The following is a 21,250-nucleotide window of genomic DNA, read 5'->3' as shown; positions in this document are numbered from 1 at the left end:
GTACGTGCGTCAATTTGCGTTGCTTAGGGTAATTTATTTTCCAGGTTGTGATGTCATCTACCAAAATTAACTAGATCTAATTTTCATTCTGACATGCCACATACAAAAATACAGTTTTAAAGCAAAGTTCCTCTTCTTCCCGGGAAGGTTCACAAGAACGTGTCAGATGAATAAAATGAGAAAAGAATACTTTGCACACACACCAACACCATGCAAGGCATTATCCTCCACACAGTAACGTCAAATGTGTTCTTTTATTTTGAAACAGCAGGGAAAGAGCCCACTCACCCTCGGAGGGGAATGCAAACTTTATTGTTGCTAAAGCCAGGCTCCAGGGATAAAGGAGTGCTCCTTTGGGGAGAAGAGGGGATATGGGAACTTAAGGTGGAGGCTGTCGCCCCTTCATAAGCACTTCAAGAGGAAGGAATTGCAGGAAGTTCCTCGGGGACAGTCGCACAGCTTCCCGATCCGGGCGCCTTTCCGCACTGCGCACTGCTCTCCGGCATCACACTGTCAACAACACAACCCGTGGTTAGGGGCCCCAAAGGAGCGTTCTCTTGAGCAGAAAAGGACTAGACGACTACCACCACCTCCGGTCTAAGTACAGTCAGATCCGAAGCCCAGGGAGCCCAAAGCCCAGGGCTTACAGTTTCAAACTGAGAATATTCAAAGGAAGAGATTTAAGGGACCGCATTTTCAGCTTCCTTTTCTTGTTTATTTAAAGAGGATAGAATCACCCAGACCCTTGCATCTAAGATATATACAATATACTTTCCCATAACCTTTGTTTTCTACTTTCCCAGTTCCTCATCCAAAGAAGGAAAACGGAAGGCCTGTGTGTGTGTGTGTGTGTGTGTGTGTGTGTGTGTGTGTGTGTGATATTTTACCTAGAGCTGTTCCAACGAAGGTGACCATTCTGAAAACTTCTTATCATGGAATTTAAGAAACAAAACAACAATGATAAAGAAAAATCACGTCATGCTCTAGGAGGAATTCAGGGACAAACTGAGTAGATTCAAGGGTTCGTCCAACTAAGACGTTTCAGGAAATACTCCCACTCAGATCACAGGACTCTTTTCTGGCTCTAAAAGCCTGCTTTCCCTTACTCTTAGAAACCAGGGAGCAAAGGTCAGAGCAGAAGCAAAGTGGACGCCCCAGAGGAATGCATCACCTGAGCTGCTCCGCCACCTGCTAGAGCAAAGAGCATGTGGAAGATTCAAAGCAGTCTTTTCCCTTGGAAAAGTAAGGGAAGGGTGATCCGGAGCCTTACCATGGGGACCTGGCCGTACTTCTTCTCGTAGATCGGAATGCGTTTACTCTTGAGCTTCTTCAGGACTTCCTGCAGCGCTTCAATCTGCAACACAGCGCCGGGAGCCCGAAGTTGCCGCCTTGGCTGCGAGCCCAGCGCAGGTGCTCACTTTCAGCCCAGTTATAAGGAGCCCAAGACACACAACCGTAGAGCGGCGAGACTCAGAGGATGGACAAGTGATGGGGATAGATGGTGATGGAGAGGAAGCCCTGCGGGCGAAGTTCCTAGTCCTGACCTCACCTCCCAGAGCCTCCAAGGCGCACAGTGCCCAGGGCAGCTACAACCAGTGATTCGCTCGACATGCAACCCGCAGCCCGTGGACTCAAACATCTTTGTCTGGTAGAGAGTCCCAGGGCTTTTTTTTTTTTTTTTTAAATCGGGCTCCAGGGGCTTTGCCCTCTTGGTGGGACTAGGGTGGAGGAGGGACGCATTCAAAGCAAGAGCCCCGCAGCAGCCCAGGGGGGACCCGAAGCTAGGGGAATACTGACCAGCTCTTTCTCGTGGGACGCATCCTCCACGGCAGAGTAGATGTCCAGGGCTCGGGGCTGCAGCTCGGCATCCTCCTGGGCACGGGCACCCAGCAAAGGTAGCAGTAACAGCAGGGCGGCGCCCAGGAGGGGCAGCAGCCGCAGGCGGGAGCTCTCCATGGTGCTGGACCTGGTTGCTGGCTCGGGCACCGCGCTCTCCCGCTTCTTATAGCCGGCTGAACCGGGTGCCGGGAAGAGGGAGGGGGCGAGGAAGGACGGGGGTGTGGAGGAGGGCCCGGGTCAGCCGTCTGTAGGCAGCGCTCCGCTGCCGTTTGACGTCAATGCCCGCCGGGCTCCCGGAGCCCGGGAACGAGGCTCTGCGCACAGATGGGCTAGAGCGCAGAGAACAAGACCCCGTGCCCCCAAATGCTGTCAGCCCTGAGGCCAGGGACGCTCCCTGAGGGGCCAGAGCTGAAACTGAGGGGCAGAGGGTGAGGGGTAAGGAGCGGGAGGGCCCATGAAATGGAAAATGCCTTCGGGGCAATGAACAGGCACAAGAGTTGCTTCCCTTAGCGTCGCGGTGGGGGATGCACCACAGTCCCGCTGGCTTGCTCGCTGGCTCTGCCTTGCTTGCCTCTCTCATCCCCAAGCCCCGGGTGTGGCAGAAGGATGTGTTGCCTCCAGCAGGCTTGCTTGCTGAGCACAATTCTAGGCAAGCTAGGGGGTGAGGGAGATGTCAGCATACTAGACAAAGGGAGATTGTGTCCTCCGCACCAGGGGCTCCGGAAACTGAGTGATGCTGATAACCTGGAAAGGAGAGTAACCCAGCTCAGGAACCCAGCGAGAGTCAAAGAATCCGACTCGGGTCCAACACTTCCAAACTGGGTGCCTTAGAACGAAGTAGATCTCGCTGAGGAGCCTGATAGATGGCTCAGTGGTTACACACGTGCTGCTCTTTCAAGACCTGAGTTCAGTTCCCAGTACCCACCTCCGCAGGTACCTACACGTATACACATAATTAAAACTAAAATAGTAACATTCTTAAAGAAGCTCTCTGAACCTCTACCTTTGCTTTGTAAAACTGAAATTGGAAGACTGTACCTCATAGTCCCTGGAGGTACGGAAGGACAGCTCTTGTGTGCCAAGTTCCTTGTCCTCACCACAATAAACACGAAATCTTCAGGTTCCTTGCTTAGAACTGTGAACCCACCCGAGGACTGTGTGTGCCTTGCCTCAACTTTAACTCGAGGCAAATTTAACCTTCCAGAGAACTCCTCCTTCCCACTGTCTCTGGTACCCAAGAATTCCAGAAAATAAAGGTGTGGAAAAAATGCAGCTTCCTGCTTCTGGAAAGATTCTAAGAGATCAGAAGCCAATGGTGAGCCAGGTCCTCTGGCTTAGGAAGACACAGTAGTGCTTTTGGGAAGTTAAGGTCCTTACACCCTGAGTGCAAACAACGGCTCCTGTAGAAACGATGCTTTCCCACTTAGACCTAGAAGCAATCCCATCGGCGCGGTGACCTGGCTTCTTTCATCACACCCTCTTCCCCTCAACTGCCCCTGAATGTACCCATTCTCCCCCCCACCCATCACCACATCACAATCCTGGTCAACTGCCCCAGCCTGCCTACAGTCTGTTTCTTTATTGCCACCCCCTTCTCTTGCCTTCCTCTAGCCACAGTTCACCGCCAGCCATAGTGTTGTGTCCTAAAATACACTAATGGCTTCTCAGTGGGAATCTGCATTCCTCCCCACACACTTTACAAACTATTGCATTATCTGCACCTCACCCCCTGCCAGAAATCCTGCCACTCCACTCTTGCTGGCCTTCTCCTTGATCCTCTAATAAGCCAATCTTTCTCCTACTTTGACATCTTTGCATTTCCCTTACCTGGAAACGTCTTCCTCTATCTTTAAATGGCTCTCTGTTACTTGTGACATAAATCTCAATTTGTAAATTTCCATGGCTACTCAGTCTCAGGCATTCTTCAATTTATTCTCCTACAACCCTATTGATTAACACATGATATGGATCGCTGAAATAGTTAACACAGAATATGCATCTGTTTTCTTCAATTATTAAGAGTTTAATTATCACTCAATATTGTGCATTTGGGTGAAATTCAAGAAGTAATATCTCTTCTGATAAATAGCATGCATATTATATTTATTATATTTTCTTTGGGGTAATTCTACCTGAAAGTATGTCGAACATATATCTGCTTTTTACATATGCTTTTTAATTCTGCATGAAATTTCAACAGCAGCTCATTTCACCATTTAAACCTTAAACAGGTGCAATGGCGCTCACTGAAAAATGTCTCCAGTGATCTTAGACGAGGTTTACATTTCAGAAGAAAAATAACTTCAAGTAACAGCTTAGCTCGTCCTTCCACAATGATGTGAACTTCCCCAGTGCAACGCTATCTCTCAAATTTTGTCCCCAAGTACAAGTAATAACTTTCCTATTTGTGTCTTTTATATTAGGAAAGCAACTCAAGAATTCAAGTCCTGCCAGGCGGTGGTGTCGCACGCCTTTAATCCCAGCACTCGGGAGGCAGAGCCAGGCGGATCTCTGTGAGTTCGAGGCCAGCCTGGTCTATAGAGCGAGATCCAGGAAAGGCTCCAAAGCTACACAGAGAAACCATGTCTCAAAAAAAAAAAATTTCAAGTCCTAATGATACTCGGTTGATGTCATCATCTTCATGTAAGCAAAACACCACATGTAGTTGAACAGTTAGAGGAAGGAATCTTGAGCCATGCTGTGAAGCACGTCAGGCCTATCAGGGTCATTTCCAAATCATGGTGCCTTTTACTTCTTGAGAAGAATGACCTTCTAGAGCAATGGTGCTCAACCTTCCTAATGCTGTGACCCCTTAATACCATTGTGGTGATTCCTCAACCCCAAAATTATTTTCATTGCTACTTTGTAACACTAATGTGCCACTGTTTGAGTTGTAATGTAAGTATCTGATATGTGACACCTGTGAAAGGGTCATTTGACCCCTAGAGGGGTTGCGATCCGTAGGTTGAGAACCACTGTTCTAGAGTAGCTTGAAGAAGTACTGTATAGTGAAGCTTGGGCAATGTTCTTCCCAAAAATATTTGTGTTGGTTTGACTAGAGAAGGAACAAAGAATGAGATGTTCTGTAGCCTTTATATCAAGGCATCAAGACAGTTTATGTGTGATTATTTTGTAATGACTCCATTAAAGGAGTGAGGCCCACTTTTGATATCCAAAAGCTGTATATTCTGGTAATAACTGGGGCTGATTTAGTGGCTCAACAGGTAAAGGCACTTGCCGAGGAAGCCTGGTGACCCGATTCAATCCCTGAAAGCTACACAAAGATGGAGGAAGAGAAATGATTCTACAACATTGTCCTCTGACCTCTGCATATACATTATGACACATGTGCCCACATGTACATCATGCATGTGAAGACACACAATACTAACAAATAAATAATTTTTTTAACTATTGCATGGGTAAGTATTGGAATGAGTTTATCAGATTTGTTAAACACATTAAACACATCTTTAGGCTGGACAGTGGCGGTGGCACACACCTTTAATCCCAGCACTCAGAAGGCAGGGGCAAGGCAGATCTCTATGAGCTCAAGTCCAGCCTGGTCTGCAGAGCAGTACAGCCAAGGGCTGTGCAGAGAAACTCTGTCTCAAAAAACCAAAATAATAAAAAAAAGAAAAAAATTATATTTAAAAGAGGTAATTAGATCATGCAATGTCCTGCTTAAAACCCTTGAAGCAATTTCACTTTCTTAGAATAAAATACAATTTTCGTATCCCGGTTCCTAATGCATTTATGATCTGGCCCCTGACTTCTTCTCCAGCACCAGCACTCAACACTCTATTGCTTCCTTACTGTATTCAGGCCACACCGACTTCCTCTGTATTCCTATAATAAGCCAATTCCTTTCTCAGCCCAAAGTAATCCAAAGAGGAAAAAGATAGTGTCTAAATTGTACTGGAGCAAACTAAGATGTGTATAAAATAAATTAACCTCATTTATTCCTCACATCATACATAAAAACTAACTTGAAATAGACTGCAGACCTAAATTTAAGAACTAAAACTATAACACTCCTAGAAAAAAGCACTTCTAGAAGAAAATATTTCTAGAAGGAAATCTTTGTGGAGCGAGGTAAGAAAAAGATTTCTTTCATTTTTAATTAAAATATATTTACATCATTTTCCCCATTCCTCCCCCAACCCCTCCCATATACACCCCGCTTTGGCTCCCTTTTGAAGTAATATCCTCTATTTCTTGAGTTGTTATAGTTACAGATGCCTAAATATATAAATACAAGCTGCTCAGTCCATATAGTGTTACTTGTAGTTACATGATTTTAGGACTTACCACTTAATATTGGATAATCAATTTTAGAGGGCTCATCCTTGGGGAGGACTATTTTTCCCTCTCTCTCATCTTTGGTTGCCTGTAGTTCTTTGACGATTAAATAATGTTAAAGTGATCATTGGCATTAATCACTATTTCTCATCCCAAATACAGAAAAAGAAAGCAGGTCGCCTCACAAAAGAAAAGCAATAAACGGCATATGTCTATAGAGGTGTACAGGGCCGGTCTCTCTTATCCTGAGATAGAGTAAGCCTGGAGGTCTGCTCATTGAAGCTTCAAGTTCAGAAATCTCATCAGCAGAGAGCAGAGAAGCAAGCACCAGAGAGAGCTACTTAGGACACGCTGCGTTCTGAGAAGAAAATGTCAAACTTGAGACCCTTCTTATTCATCTCTGTCTCTTAGAGTTGTTAACCTTTTTTTTTTCAATAATAATAATGAAAAACATTGATTATCTGTGATGTGACTTGGCAAGAAAACAGATTGCCTGGGTTTTGTTTTGCTTTGTTTTAAGTGAAAACGTATAGACTAACTATGTTACTAAATGAGAGCCCCACAGTCCCCAGAGGTTGAATGATAAAATGAGGTCATGGTAGAAAAAAACACCAAAATGATGGCTTCCCTCACCACCAAGCTCCTGTAGTTCTCTCAAAGTTTGAGTGTTTTCTCTTCCCATACAGATCAGGATAGGTTGTCATACTGTTTAAGTGTCAGACCATCTCATTATTCATTAACCCTCTCTCCACTCATTCTTCCAACGGTTCAACAGCAAAACTTGATCGTGCTAACTTCTTAAATGCTTGTTTTTGAGACTTTGTCTTCCCTTGAATTAGCTTAACTCCCTCCAAGTTAAGCATCACTTTGCTCTCCCTGGAAGACTTGTGTAAGCTGGAAGGTGGCACCCACTTCTATTTCTGTACTGTCTACCCCGCACTTCCCCTGCACCCATCACAGATTCACGGTCGTTGACACGCATCTTCTGTTTACCAACCGTCAATTCACAGCTTCCCAAAGGAACTGTTATTTTCTATGTTCTGTCCAAACATCTGTATCACTACCTGGAAGAAAATAATCCACAAGCGAGGAAGACAAACCTAGAATTGTTTAGTAGCCTGGGACTCCACTTGGTTTGGGCTCTTGGTTTGGACACACACCCCTTATCTAATGTTCTATGTGCACAAATCCCAATCCGAACAGTGCATCTAACAACCTGCTAAACCACCTAATACCCCCAGCTGCATGGAGCTGCATTAACTCCCCGCTCTGAACAATGGAATAAGTTTTTCCTCTCCTTATCTTAGATCATCAAACTTGGATCCAGTGAATAGGAGTCAGGAGCGTAGGTGAGCCACAGAACTCCACTCGTCAAATGCTAACACTAAAAGCAAGTGATTTCACCTAAGATGTTTAGCCTAAGGAAAGTAGCCCCTGATGGATACAAGGAAGGGACATCAGCCAGTTCTGCACTGAATTTGAGAAACAGATTATGTCATCCTGCTCAAAAAATAGAACTTTTAAAAAGAAGATTCAAATCTCAGTGACTTGGGGAAAATGCAAAGACATTTTCACTTGTATAACTGACATGTGTCCCAAGAGTTCATTGTTCCCTTCATCATGGTCATGCAAGGACAGCAATGCACCATCTCTAAAAATTGCTGGGTTTGCTGGGGGGGTGGGTCTCAGGGAAATGCTGGGCAGTCTTAGATGGGCTAGAATGGGCTCAGAAGTGATTCTTCACTTCAAAAAAAGTATTTATCTACCTACTTATCTGTGTGTGTATATATATATATGTATATATATGTACCTATCTATCTGTCATCTACCTATCTATCGTGTGTGTGTGTGTGTGTGTGTGTGTGTGTGTGTGTGTGTGTGTATGTATGTATGTGTGATGTCCCACAGTGAGCAATTGGGGATCAGAGGACAACTAGTAAGAATTCCTTCCGCCACGTGGGCCCTCAAATTTGGTGGTAAAGCAGTGGCGTCTTCACCTACTGGGCCACCTCACTGGCCCTGGTTCTTCAATTTTGCCTGCTATTCATGAACCCAAACTAGTCAGGTGACCTCACTCAAGTAAAGGGGGCTTAGAAATTCAGTGTTGGCATGTGTCCAGAGTGCAATTATTGTAACAGAAATATAACCACCATGTGTCTCTGCCTTACTGTACATCCCTCCATGTGTCTCACACGTACCTGCTATACTTTGCACACTTAAAAAAAATAAACATATGACAAGACACATCTTTCCTAAATTCTCCTGTATCTACTGCTCCCTCATGCTACTGGGTCTGCCTTGCCTATAACAGAGATGTCTGAATAGACACTCAGTAACACCTCTCACGCACTACATCCTGCAATTGTCGGTCTAACTCACTCCCTGGACAGGGAGCTCCTTGAAGGCAGAGAAGGCATCTGGCTGCCTCTGTATTCCCAGTATTGGTGATAGCGCCCGTACACAGGTGTGTCATGGGAAGTCAGCTGCTATGAGGTGGGAGACAGCCTACAGACAGCATGAGATGACAACTTCAGTGAGGTAGCAGGCTATCACCGATAAGATTCACAGGCAGCTCGGAAGCACGGCCACGTTACCATTTAGAAACAGCATTATTGACCTTCTATTGGGAAAAATGTGCGGCAGAAGGGCTAAAATTGTTTGACAGCTAGCCAGCTTCCACAGCAAAGTGTCAGGAGCACAGATGATGATGATGGCTTCGCTTAGTGGTTCCTGTGATAACTAAATGCATTTCAGTTTTAAGATCGACATATTTTCCCAAGGGCACAAATTGTCGTCCCTGAGAACTAAGAACTCCAGCCCTGTTTCAAGCTTCTATTCCATTGCTTTTCCTTCACATTCTTTTGTTTGTGGGGTAGGGGGCTTCACAGATGCCAGGCCTGCCCCAGCTCCTCTCACATTCTCCGTGGTACAGTATGGGAAGAAAGCCAGCACAAGAGCATCCTTGACAGCAACCCCCAGATTATTCTGATGGCCCCGACAGAAGCCATTCCTGTGCTGGGCAGAGGTCAGGCTGCCGAGGCATCTGAGGCCAGTGTTAAAACCACAGCTCTGGGGCTCTCCTGTGCTTCCTTCAGAACTCATCTAAATGAAGTCTATTTCTTTTGACATAAACTATAGCCTCAAGAGAAACCGAATACCATCTGGCATGATGCAAAGATCACCCAGGGCCTACGGGCAAAAGTATATTTCATAGGAAAAGAGATTACCAACTAGTCTTTCCTTCATTTTTTTAGAGGATCTGGCCTTGACGTATGTCTGCTGTGCCTCGGCAGGTTAGTGTGGTTCAGGTTTAAGCAATGGATTCATCGTGTTGGTTTGGCTTACCTGATTAAGAAGTCCTGACTTCTGCTCTGCATGTAAATGTGCTGGCTTTCCTGTCTCTGTACTTCTCATCACTAGCCTCTCCAAAACCAGGCTGGCAAGACCTCTGGGATGGATGCACCAGGGGCAGTTCCTTTGGCCCCTCCCACTTTTTCAGGAAGCCCCTGGGGTCTGTGTTTATACCTTAGTAAGATGGGATTAGAGTGTACTCTGAAAAGATGGAAGCCTGGATAAATGCCTGAGGTCCTTAACCTTTTTCTCCTACTAATCTATTGCTGTGAGACAGTTGGAAAGCCCCATTTAACTTTATGAACGGGATTATTCTCTCTATATAGAAGAAGCTTAAAGGGTTTAGGGGAAGCAATTCAGCCAATCAGAAGGTGTACCAGGGGACGTGTCTTGAAGATGCCACTGACATGAGAATGCACTGTTTTCATTTCACTTCAGGGAGGAGACAGTGAAGATTATCGGGATAGTAAAACCTCAGTTTCTCTATTGCCTCAGCCCCTCTTAATTTTTGACCCTTCTCTAGGAAAGCTAGCTCTTCAGTCATATGGTCTTAGGCTCTGGGACCTCTGCATCTATCCAAATGAAATGCAAGCTGGTCCTTCTCTTTGTACATCATGGGTAGTCTGTGACGATCATGCCTCTGACCCAGTGCATGAGTACATGGTCCATCACGCTTGGTGCCTGATGGCTTCCCTGGAACTCCTCTGGACTAGCTTTGGCCAACAAAATACAAGCGGACATATTGTAATGTCCATTGTATCAGTAAATTGTCATGTGCTGTTTGAGCTCGCTAAGAAGCTGGGTTATCTCTCCCCACGCCCTGCCCCCCACCATTTCATACCAAGCATGTTTGTCTCAAAGTATCCTCTAAGACCCCTTGTCCAGGGATGGGCTGCCCGCTCCCAACAGTTCGACATATGACGGAAGAGAGCAGCAAAACAGCCAGAGAGCAACAACACCGTGTCCTTGAGAGCAGCTAGGAAGCAAACCATTTCCAACAGAGGCTACTATTGTTTATGCCATGATGCACTGGGAACCAGAAGCTGAGGTCCAGCCATGGGATGCCTGTCCATGGAGAGACAGCTCAGTTGGAAACTCCAGCCAACTGCCTCAACTTCCCCAACTGATTTCTACTGTATGTTTGGAACCTCCTGATTTGATGGTGTTACCTTTGTTTGCTTTCAATCAGTCTACTCTGATCATGTCTATTGCCTGCTGTGAGTGCCTGATTTGATAATGCTTTGCTCTCTATCTGTTGTTCTTATTTATTTACTATTTATTCTTTGTACTTTTGCTTGTTATACACTTGTTCAAAACCCAAAGTACAGCTGAGGATGTACATCGTTCACCAGATGGTTCAGGATACATGTGCAGTGCCCTTCCATGGAAATGCTTTCCAAGAATTTATTGCGCTGGCCTTTCCCTTATTCTTTCCAGGATTATCTGCAATGTTCCAGGTGTGGGCAGCTTGTCAGTCCGAGTTCTGGAGTCTGACAGAGGGAAAATACTAAGCTACAAGCAGCTGTCAATGGACATGTACTATAAATAAGGAATAAACTTTTGGGGATATGAGCCAGTGAGATGTGGTGGTCATTTACGGCTGCAGAATAATTGAACGTGACCAACACAGGGAGACATGTATCCATTAACCCATCTCATAGATAAGATGGTCTGTTGCTGTATGACAAGTTACTTCACAAACTTAATGACTTATACAACACACATTGAGTGTCTTACACCTCTACGGATCTGAAATCCTGTCATGGCTTGCTGAATCTCCTTCTGTAAACTCTGTCACGAGGCCACTGTCACAGTACCAGCCTAGGGACACAGACTGTGATGGCAAAACGTTGACTGGCTCTGCAGCTACGTCATGGCTCTGCTGGAGCAGGATCCACTCCTTGTTAACAGACGCTGGTGACCTGAGTCCCAGTCACCTGGGGACTCCTGACCCAAGGCTGTTCTCAAGTCTACGCGAGGTGGCTTTCTCCACTGGAGAAAACGTGTAAGGAGAGATTGGAATGAATGCCAGCAAGGCAGAGGTCATAGACTTCTAAACTAATCACAGAAGTTACATCTCATCATTTCCCCCATGTTCTAGCCACTGGGTCCATCCTACACTCGGGTCAAGAGTGTGAGTACTAGGGCCCAGGTGTCCTGTGGACCCACATAGGAAACTACCTACCACAATCACTGTCTCAACAAAACTGCAATAAGCCAGGTGGTGGTTGTGTATGCCTTTAATCCCAGCACTTGAGAGGCAGAGGCAGACAGATCTCTGTGAGTTCAAGTCCAGCCTGGTCTACAGAGCTAGTTTCAGGACAGCTAAGGCTATTGTTACACAAAGAAACCCTGTCTTTGGAAAACCAAAATCCAACCAAACAAACTACAATAAGTCAACAAGAATCATGTAAGAGACTAAACCTCAGTGGCAAGAGAGTGAAACATGGGATTTTTGTAAATGAAGATATGAAGCCCAGGAATGTTAAACACCTTGCCTGGGGTGCATTGTTAGAAATAAACCCCAGAGAACTGCTATTTCCACTAGACAGATAAGTGAAAAATTAAAGAGCAATACAAGACGAATTGCACTCATCTGCAGCAGAAGTGAGAGCATCTATCATTAATTGAATTAAATAAATCATCTAGACAGTGAGTGAATTAAAAGTGCAGAGGCAAGCTCTTCAAGCTGGCTCAATCAGAAAGGTAAGTCATTTTGTAAAAAGTAAATGGTGTTATAGGCTTTGACGAGTGGAATTCTTCTGAGCAGAGAAGAGAGGTGTCATCACCAAAAAGACAGGCCAAGATGAGATTTCTCTCTTCAGTGTTGCCCCGATGTCAAAAAGCAATGCAGAGGCCACACTCATCTCCAATCTAGACCTATCAGAAGACATCATCCAGGACTATGGTTCCCCAGTACACTGTGCATTAAGTATGAGGCCAGGCAAAACCCCCTTTATATTCACCCTCAGAAACTGGCTCCTAGCTTGAAATAGAAACATTAAAATCCACTGGAAATTTTGTGGGACAGACTACAATGTGCTTATGCTCCACTCTCCAAATCTGAGTGAGGCTCTGGCATCTCTGAGGAGGAGAGGAGTCCACTTGTACAGTTTGAAAAGCTGCCCCCAAGTGATTCTGCTAGAAGCTGACCGCTGTAACACCCTGGTTGAGTACCACCGCTCAAGGAGATGGTCTGGTCATCTCATGAGGGGTATCCAGTAAAGAGCCAGGCCACACACGTTGACCTTCAAAGGTCTCCAAAGCCAATCTTCTCTGGGATTCCAATACGCTTCCCTTGCAAAATACAAATAGTTCCACAGCTGAGCCAGCGTAAATAGAGAGTCAAGTCACCCTTAGCTTGCCAGAAGCTTCCACTGTCCCCACATTTACGTGAGTGGTCATGAATAAGCCCTGATGGTTTTCCCGAAAGTGCCTGTCATGCAGTGAAGCCACGCCCCCGAATCATAAGTCAGCAAATCCTGATGAATGGCTTACTCCTACCTACCTTGAGGTACTAATTCTGCAGATGGTAAAAACAGATCATTGGAGCAACGAGGTCCAGGTCTGGAGCAAACCTGAAAATGGTTAGGTCTAGCTTGTCTGAAAACCAAGTTATTGTTGCTTTCTGATTGTGTTGAGGGAGGGTTGCTGCGTGTATGGGTATATGTATGTGTATGTGTTTAAGTTCTCCTGCGTGTGTGTGTGTGTGTGTGTGTGTGTGTGTGTGTGTGTGTGTGTGTGTGTGTATGCTTCTGTATGTGGAGGTCAGAGTTCAATCTTGACTGTTGATCCTCAGGAGTCTCTTACTAGGATCTGGGGCTCTACACTGGCTAAGCTAGTTGGCCAGTGAGCCCTAGGATCTTCCTGCTTTCACCTACCCAGCACTGGGATTACAAGCAAGTCCCCATGCCCTACTTTCATATGGATGCTGGGGCTAAAACTCAGTCCTCACACTTGTACAGGAAGCATTTTACTCCAAACCAAGTGTTTTTTAAACTCTGCATCAGCCTTTTGTCTTATCTTATTATCTGTAAAACAATGAAAAAACGTGGGGAGCAAAAGACAAAGAAAAATAAATCTTGAACTAAAAAAAAAAGTACTGTAAAAAAAAAAATATTCTCTGGTGATCCTTGGAATTCTAAGCTGTTTTCCCTCAGGGTTTTGTCAGGTTGTATTTCCAAGTGTGAGCATCAAGTTTCTGAGCATTAAACAGGTCTGGTTACTTTAACCTGAAGATCTGAAAATTGGGGCTCCCATCTGCCCGGTTGCTCATCAGAGATCAATTCCCTGGACAGGCAGGAGAGCCCCTTCAAGGGCTTCAGTTGGTGGAAGGGCCAAGATCTCAGCCCGTGTGACACTTACTCCATCACACCCGACCGAGGAGAGACGCCTGAGGACACACAGCTGTAGACAGTCACAGTGCTTCATGCCTGGATGCAAATATCATTTTCTGCCATCTGCACTCTTGGCCAGGGTGGCCCTGGTTGAAGGCATCACTTGTAGACATGACCTTTACCCAGTGCTCCGTCATGGGGATAGACAGCAATTCTTGCTTTGCCCACGGCAGCCATTAGATACCACAGAAGCTAATCTCTTCCAGTACACACTGATAAAATTTCCTCTCTAGGAATGAAAAGACTTCAAATGAAGCTGTCAAGTTTGCTTTATTTCGCATTACGTGCTTTATTCCTGAAGGGAGGGTGTGCAGAAAACAACAAATATCTTCTAAACACCATTACGTGTTTCCTAAGAGTCTTCCGGTTTGTCGCAGAAGCATCCTAACACTCTAAGCATTTCAAAGGAAATCTGTTCCTTTTTCATCTCCCCACCCAGAACTCTGTAAACACATGCTTCTTAGCTCTACAGGCCCCGACAGGAAAGGCAGAAAGGCCTCACATGAACATCAGGAGTAGGACATGAGGCAGGGAATGAAACAGCCATGTTTCCTGCAAAGCTCCTGCAGCCCATTTGTCTGACACAGAGGTCTGAAGCCAGGAGTGCTATTTAGGGGAAACCCTAAAGTGGAGGATCCTAATTTGGCTGCAGAGTAAAGCTGCCTGGGGTGCTTTTCAAAAAGTAGTGATACAGGCCCCATCCTTACAAATCCTGACCTACTTGGTGCAGGGTGGTACCCAGGGAAGGGTAGTTTAAAAACTCCCCGGGTGGAAGCTGGAAGGTTTGTTGGTTTGTTGGTTTGTTGTTGTTTTGCTTTCTTGGTGAGCACAATCCTTCTGGGGCCTACCCAGGGAACATTGGTTGGGCATTTGGGTCAGTTAGCTTCCTTTTAGCCTACGGGCTACAAACTCCCATGCCTCCAAGCACCAGCGAGGACAACAAAGATGAGCAACACCAGATCCAACAGAGAGAGCTGGAACTGGGGCTGTTCAAAAGATGACAGAAATTTGGGGTTTTATGTGAAACTTCCCAGTTTAAGAATGTTGACACAAGACTTCAAATGAAACTCTTGGAGGGTGCAGAGGACAGCCTTGGTTCTCAACCTTCCCAACACTGGGCCCCAGGATGACCTGGACCCGCCCTGCCTGAGGAGAACCCGAAAGACTGGGGAAGAAGTACCACATCCGCAGAGCTGACCTCTGTGTCTGGCAAACCCTGCTCCCCGCTAGCCCCAGAGCAACCTGGGCAGCCGTTGGGGCCAATTCTCATCTGCATGCATCTTTAACTGACCTTCCATGAGACTTTGCTTGCAGGGAGGGTAGAGTCACATCCCCGTGACTGAGATAGGCAACTTGACCCTAGATGCATCACTAGGACCACTTAAGGTCGTGTTACAAGGACCAGAACTTTAAAGGAAACCTAAGAAAGCAAAAGGAGGGGGTGTCTGCCCATTCCCCCAAGTAATCCCTGTTATTGTGTTGAACTAAACCAGAGCTGGGGGCATGGCCCAGTAAGAGCAAGGTTTGCTATACAAGCTTGAAGACCTGAGTTCAAGGTTCCAGCACCGATGTAAAAAAGCTGAGTATGGCTGTTCACACCTACGCCCTCAGCATTTCGGGGTAGAGACAAGATGATCCCAGGAACTGAATGACCAGCCAGCCTTTTCCAAACAAGGAGATTCTCGTTCAGTCTGAGACCCTGTCTCAGGGCAGTAAGACTTTGAGCAATAGAGGAAGACATGACATCCAACCTCTTTCTTCAGCTTCTGCATGCATATACACAGGTACATGCACACACACACACACACACACACACACACACACACACACACACACACACACAAATCCTAAATCAGAGAGTGTGGGGTCCATTCAGGAGCACAGCCACTGAAGCCAGGCACTTACCCACTTCATGGCACTGGAAAAACCAGCCCATCTGGAGCCTCAGGTTCCACATTCATAAAATGGGCATCAAAATACTTGCCACCACATACAAGGATAGACGTAAGGAAAGTACTAGGGTATACTTCAGAAAACACCAGGGTCATCTTCCCCTGGTAATATGCTTAACACCTTTTAGAGTCCTTACAGATTGAGACTCCTCCAAATATCTAGTATAATCATAAATTCCTGGTGTCTATCTGCAGCAGCTGACACACAGCTTCAGAACATTTGTGACAAAGATAGCAGCTGCTGCCTTCAACCAGGGTTCTGTCCCTACCTGTCATTGTGGTAAGGCACTTTGTGATTCCTGCTGCCCTCTGAGTTCTACGCCCCTGTCCACAGGCCTCAGCTCCCGACTACCACCCGCCGCCACTCAGCACACTAGGATATGAAGGTACTGTAACTACCCTTCTTCAGGAGCTGTCTAGGGAAGAAACTGCATGGTATTCACTTTTTTTTTCAGTTTTCTTCATATGCAGAAATGTCTCCCAGGAAACCAAGAGATGGCACTTTCTCCTAGACCCTGTGTGTGTGTGTGTGTGTGTGTGTGTGTGTGTGTGTGTGTGTGTGTGTGTGCTGTTCATGCAGGCTCACAAGTATATGGGAGCTCATGTGTGGGAGCCCCAAATTGATGTCAGGGGCCCTTCCTCTTTCTTTTCTCTCCGCTATGTACATTGGGGCAGGGTCTCCTGCTGAACACGGAGCTTTCCAGTTCCAGGCAGTCCAGCTGCTAGTCAGCTTGCTTTGGCGATCTCCTGTCTCCATCTCCTGAGTGTTGGGATTATAGGCAGTTGCCACATCTGCCCAGCTTTTTTTGTGATTTCTTGGGATCCAACTCCAGTCCTCATGCTGGTACGACAGGCATTCTATCTGATGAGCCATCGCCCTGGCCTTATCCCAGCTGCTTCATACAAAATCCCATCCTGCTTCTGGCACCCACTGTCCACTTAAAGATCACATTTCCCACCTTGGGAAGATCACGGGACCCCATTTAACGTGTCCGTGTGCCATTACTGAGGTTCTCTGGCTCAGGAGTAGTAAACAACTGTTTATTTTGAAACAGAACTTTTATGCCTAAATATATCTCCTTTGAAGCAGGTGTTCTAGGGGACAGTAAACTTATACTCAAAACCTCAGGCCCTACAGACCTTTCCATGTAAGTTTATGTAATTCCTCAAATGAGCAGCCAGTTATTAAGGCCTTGCACATCAGGGCTGCTGATGGAGAATTACAAACACTTTGCCTTTAAGTATGGATACTCTTCTGAGTCAGATAGGAGGACAGAACAGTGTAAAAGATACCATAAATGGAACTATTAAAAGGAGCTAGTGGGCTGGCTCAGCAGGTAAAGGCACCTGACAAAAAACTTGATTTCTGTTTGATCCTGAGTCCCATGTAGCAGAAGGAGAGAACTGGTTCCCTCCAGTTGTCCTCCAACCTCCAAATGTCGTGACATCTGCATGCCCAACACACACACACACACACACACACACACACACACACACACACACACACACGCACGCACACGCACGCACGCACGCACGCACGCACGCACACGCATGCACTCACAAACATAATAAAGGTATTTTGAATTGAAAAATATGAAATACACCAAGCTCTAGCCTCTCCATATCCCATTTTCCCCTACAGTACCATACGGATGTTTTGTGCATGCCTGTGTGTGTGATGGTGTCTTGCTATGTAGCCCAGGGGAGTCTGTAATTCACTGTGTGGCTCTTGCAAGCCCCCACCGCCAGCATCGGTCTTCCTGCCTCAGAATCCTGGTGTGCTGACGTAACAGGCGTGCGCCACCACACCTGGCCACGGGAATCCTTTGGGAACATGCACTGAGTTTGGCAGTCTCTCCTCAAACCCCCTCAGTGCCTCCCTTTGCACTTGGAATGTATTTCCTCCATATCCTACACGAACAGGATGAACTGGCCCTTGCTGGCCTCTCCTCTTTTCCTCGCTAATTTCTTGAACATTTCCCAGGCTCTTGGCCTCTGCTCATCTTATTCATGCTATTTCCCAGTTCTTTTAGGACGTTTGACCTGATGTCATCCCTAAAAGGCTTTCTCCAGCTGCTCAGAACCTTTGCCCTTTATTAGTCTTTATTCCTCTAGAATTCATTCATTTTTATATCTGTATTTTATTTTTCTATATCTTTATTCTTCTAGAATTGATTCAGTTACTTAATTTAAATGCTGGTATTCTTCCTTGGGCTGTAAATTTAATGAAGGTGAGGATCTGGCCAGACTAGGCCAGTACCAGAGTGTACACGGAATGAGATGAACAGCTCAGCCTTCGGGGAGGCAGACCAGACCCCCTCTTCTTGTACTAGGGCTGTGCTACCTGCAACCAGATAGAACCGGCCGTCCTTGTCCCGTAAATCTCTGGTCCATTCAAAAGTATCTCAAGGCTCCTCTGCAGCTGTGGTCCTGTTCTTTCTACTCTCAGGAAAGCCCGTGAATATGGCCTAGGAGGAAGAAACGGCCTCTTCCTCTCCATCCTGCTTCCTGTCTCACCCTACCTCCCTGGGAGTGCATACCGAGAGTTCCAGATGAGGTGCTACACACTCGCCCAAGATCACCTTCTGGGAAGCACACTTTTGGATTTGTCCTGCTACCTCATTCCCACATTGTTTCCCAAGGGAACTGGAACACCTGCCCAAGCCCACAGCAAGTCAGCCCCAGCAATGGCATTACCATTGCCACCAGGATTCTGGGTGGAACCAGAGCTATAGGCAGGGCCAATGAGTGCCTGTGGATGGTTGGGTGACATCATAAGCCTTGGACTTTCAATACAACACAGCCAGAGCTTCATCCTAAGAGCCAGGAACTCTGGTTTGATGCTCCGGGATGAAATGACCTCTTACTGGGGATCAGCCAGATGGAGCTGAACGGTCTTGCTAACACCCACTGATTGCATCTCAAGGACCATTTCCCTGAACTCAGCCCAGGCATTGTGATCAGAGAGCTTATTCCTTTAGAAAGACATCTACTTGGCAAACTGTAGTCCTAAAATACATGGTACTAAAGAAATGGGAAAAAGCTTTCACGATTGTATGAAGAGGTGGAGAGCATAATAGCTCATCTCTAGAAGAGCTCAGACTCAGTGCTTCTGATTCAGCATAGCAGGTATGAGGCCCTGGGAGCAACACACACATGCTCTCACACACACATGTATAAACACTCACACACATACACACACTCATACACACTTACACACACCTATGTACACACACATATATATACACTCACACATATACACATACCTATGCACACACACATATATACACTCTCACACATATACACACACTCATACACATGCACACATGCTCACACACACACACAAGCACATACACATACACCTGCCTATGCAGAACCCCGCTGGGTATACTGAGAACAGAGAGTTACTACCAATGCAGTCATTACTTTTTTACCTGTTTGTTTTGTGAGACAGAGTTTCACTATGTGCGCACCAGGCTGGTCTTGAACTCGTGGCACATCCAGATTGGCCTCATATTGACTGTCATCCTGCCTTTGTCTCCTAAGTGCACCGTTAGGCCCAGACTAAGGCATTTCTCAATTGAAGGAATTGTTCGCACGTTTTCAGATGAAGAAATAAAGGATCGGAAAGGTTTCACAGTCACACAACTCGTGGACGGTAAGGCCTGAGTCTTTCGTCACATGGTTCTGTCAGTTCTTCCTAACGACAGGATGTTGAGTAAGCCAGAGGAAAAGACAACTCGAAATGTGCCACTCTCCAGCACCCTGTCAGCCCCATCACATCCAGGTAGCCTAATCACAGCAGCTACCGTACCCGAAATCATGACTAACGGCAGGGGGGTGACAGTCCCAGATCTTCAAACCACTCCTGTACCTCCTCACATGGCACCGATTGCCCCCAGCCAGTGCCTCCCATGAGCAAGACAGCTGATGACGTGGCTTTGACCCATTCACAGTACTCAGCATTAGTCATCCCGTGTTTACCAGGTTCCAAAGAGTTACACTTTAAAAAAAAAAAAAAAAAAAGCTCATTTTCAAAGCTCCATAGACAGAGTGGGCTCTAAGGAAGACCTTTAATAGACTCTAACATAGGCTTCTATCCTGGTAAGATAATAACAGCAAATGGCCTCATTCACCAAATGGCTAGGTGGTGTCAGGTCCTGTCCATAGATACTTAAGCAGCTGTATCAGGAGCATAATGTACACACTGTCCTACTTTGGGCTCCGCGATAACCACCGTAGTCAAAAGCAACTCGGGGAGGAAAGGGTTCCTTTGGCTTACGCATTTGGATCCCAGTCCATCGTTGAGGGAAGTCAGGGCAGTGTCTCAAGCCGAGAGCAGAGGCAGGAGCCGCCAAGGAGTGCTGCTGACTGGCATGTTCCCCATGGCTCCATCCGTTTGTTTTCCTGTATCACCTTGGTGGGCCCCCCACATCAGCCAGCATCCAAGAAAATGCTCCCACAGACCTGCCTGCAGGCTAATCTGGTGGAGGCATCTTCTCAATTGTAGTTTCCTCTTCCCGGATGACTCCAGCTTGTGTCAAGCTGACCAAGGACGACTAACCTGCAATTTAAAAGCTACTAATGTGGCAGTTATTTCTAGTATCTTTTTTTAAGATTTATTTATTTATTATATATACAGAAGAGGGCGCCAGATCTCATTACAGATGGTTGTGAGCCACCATGTGGGTGCTGGGAATTGAACTCGGGACCTCTGGAAGAGCAGTCGGTGCTCTTAACCTCTGAGCCATCTCTCCAGTCCCTCTAGTATCTTTTTATGTGCGTGTGCTTTTGTATGCACATGGGAGGTGCACGTGAATGTGTGTGTGCATGCATGTCCCTCTCCTGCTGAACCCCTTTCCCCACCTCCAATGTCCAGGTCTTTGGGGGGTGTGTCAACCAGTGAGCTTAGTGTCGTTTGCATGGATGGTGGGGTGCTATTTACTAGACTCTGGGCAACTTAACAGTGGCTACCCCACTGAAGAAAGTGACCTCCCGGCCCTTCATCTAGTCACCATTAATTGTCAATAGTCCCTAGAGGAGGGGTGGGGCCTCATGAGCCCTTTCTCCTTTCCGTGATGAAATGCTGACAGGTCCACTCTGTGTGTGTGTGTGTGTGTGTGTGTGTGTGTGTGTAGTATGTACTTTAAGACAGTCTCAGTGTGTAGCCATGACTAGCCTGGAACTCCCTAGATAGATGAGGCTGGCCTCAAGCTCACAGAGATCCATCTGATTTTACCTCCTGAGTGCTGAGATTTAAGGCTTGTACCACCATTTCTGGCTGAAAGGGAGGCTAGAGAGACGGGCGTTGACAGTTCAGACAAGAACCAAATTCTTGTCTTTTAGAAGGTGAGTGACCCATCTGTCTACTCCCGCCTTATTTTCTGAGACCGTCTCTCACTGAAGCTG

General features: G+C 46.3%; 1 protein-coding gene and 1 long non-coding RNA gene across 3 annotated transcripts; one reads left to right on the top strand and one right to left on the bottom strand.

Annotated features, from left to right (window-relative positions):
* Positions 1–235: 235 nt before the first annotated feature.
* Cartpt (CART prepropeptide) lies at positions 236–2,079 on the bottom strand. 2 transcript variants are annotated; one of them, XM_052743443.1, is made up of 3 exons: positions 1,798–2,079; positions 1,271–1,393; positions 236–510 (listed from the first exon to the last, which is right to left on the bottom strand). In XM_052743443.1, the coding sequence occupies exons 1-3, from the start codon at positions 1,954–1,956 to the stop codon at positions 403–405; spliced, it is 390 nt and encodes a 129-aa protein (XP_052599403.1). In that variant the 5' UTR covers positions 1,957–2,079; the 3' UTR covers positions 236–402. The 2 variants fall into 2 exon arrangements, with proteins under 2 accessions (XP_052599403.1, XP_052599404.1); XM_052743444.1 differs by having other exon boundaries at positions 1,271–1,354.
* A 581-nt stretch (positions 2,080–2,660) lies between these two features.
* On the top strand, positions 2,661–8,385 carry LOC128113627 (uncharacterized). Its single transcript, XR_008219561.1, has 2 exons — positions 2,661–2,772; positions 4,263–8,385. It is a non-coding gene; the product is annotated as an uncharacterized LOC128113627 (long non-coding RNA).
* The last annotated feature ends 12,865 nt before the right edge of the window (positions 8,386–21,250 follow it).

Source organism: Peromyscus californicus, unplaced genomic scaffold, assembly GCF_007827085.1.
Source record: "Peromyscus californicus insignis strain IS unplaced genomic scaffold, ASM782708v3 Scaffold_18__1_contigs__length_77618521, whole genome shotgun sequence".
NCBI classification, from domain to species: domain Eukaryota; kingdom Metazoa; phylum Chordata; class Mammalia; order Rodentia; family Cricetidae; genus Peromyscus; species Peromyscus californicus.
Note: the sequence above shows the minus strand (reverse complement) of the source record. Positions and strands in the feature narration are given on the sequence as shown.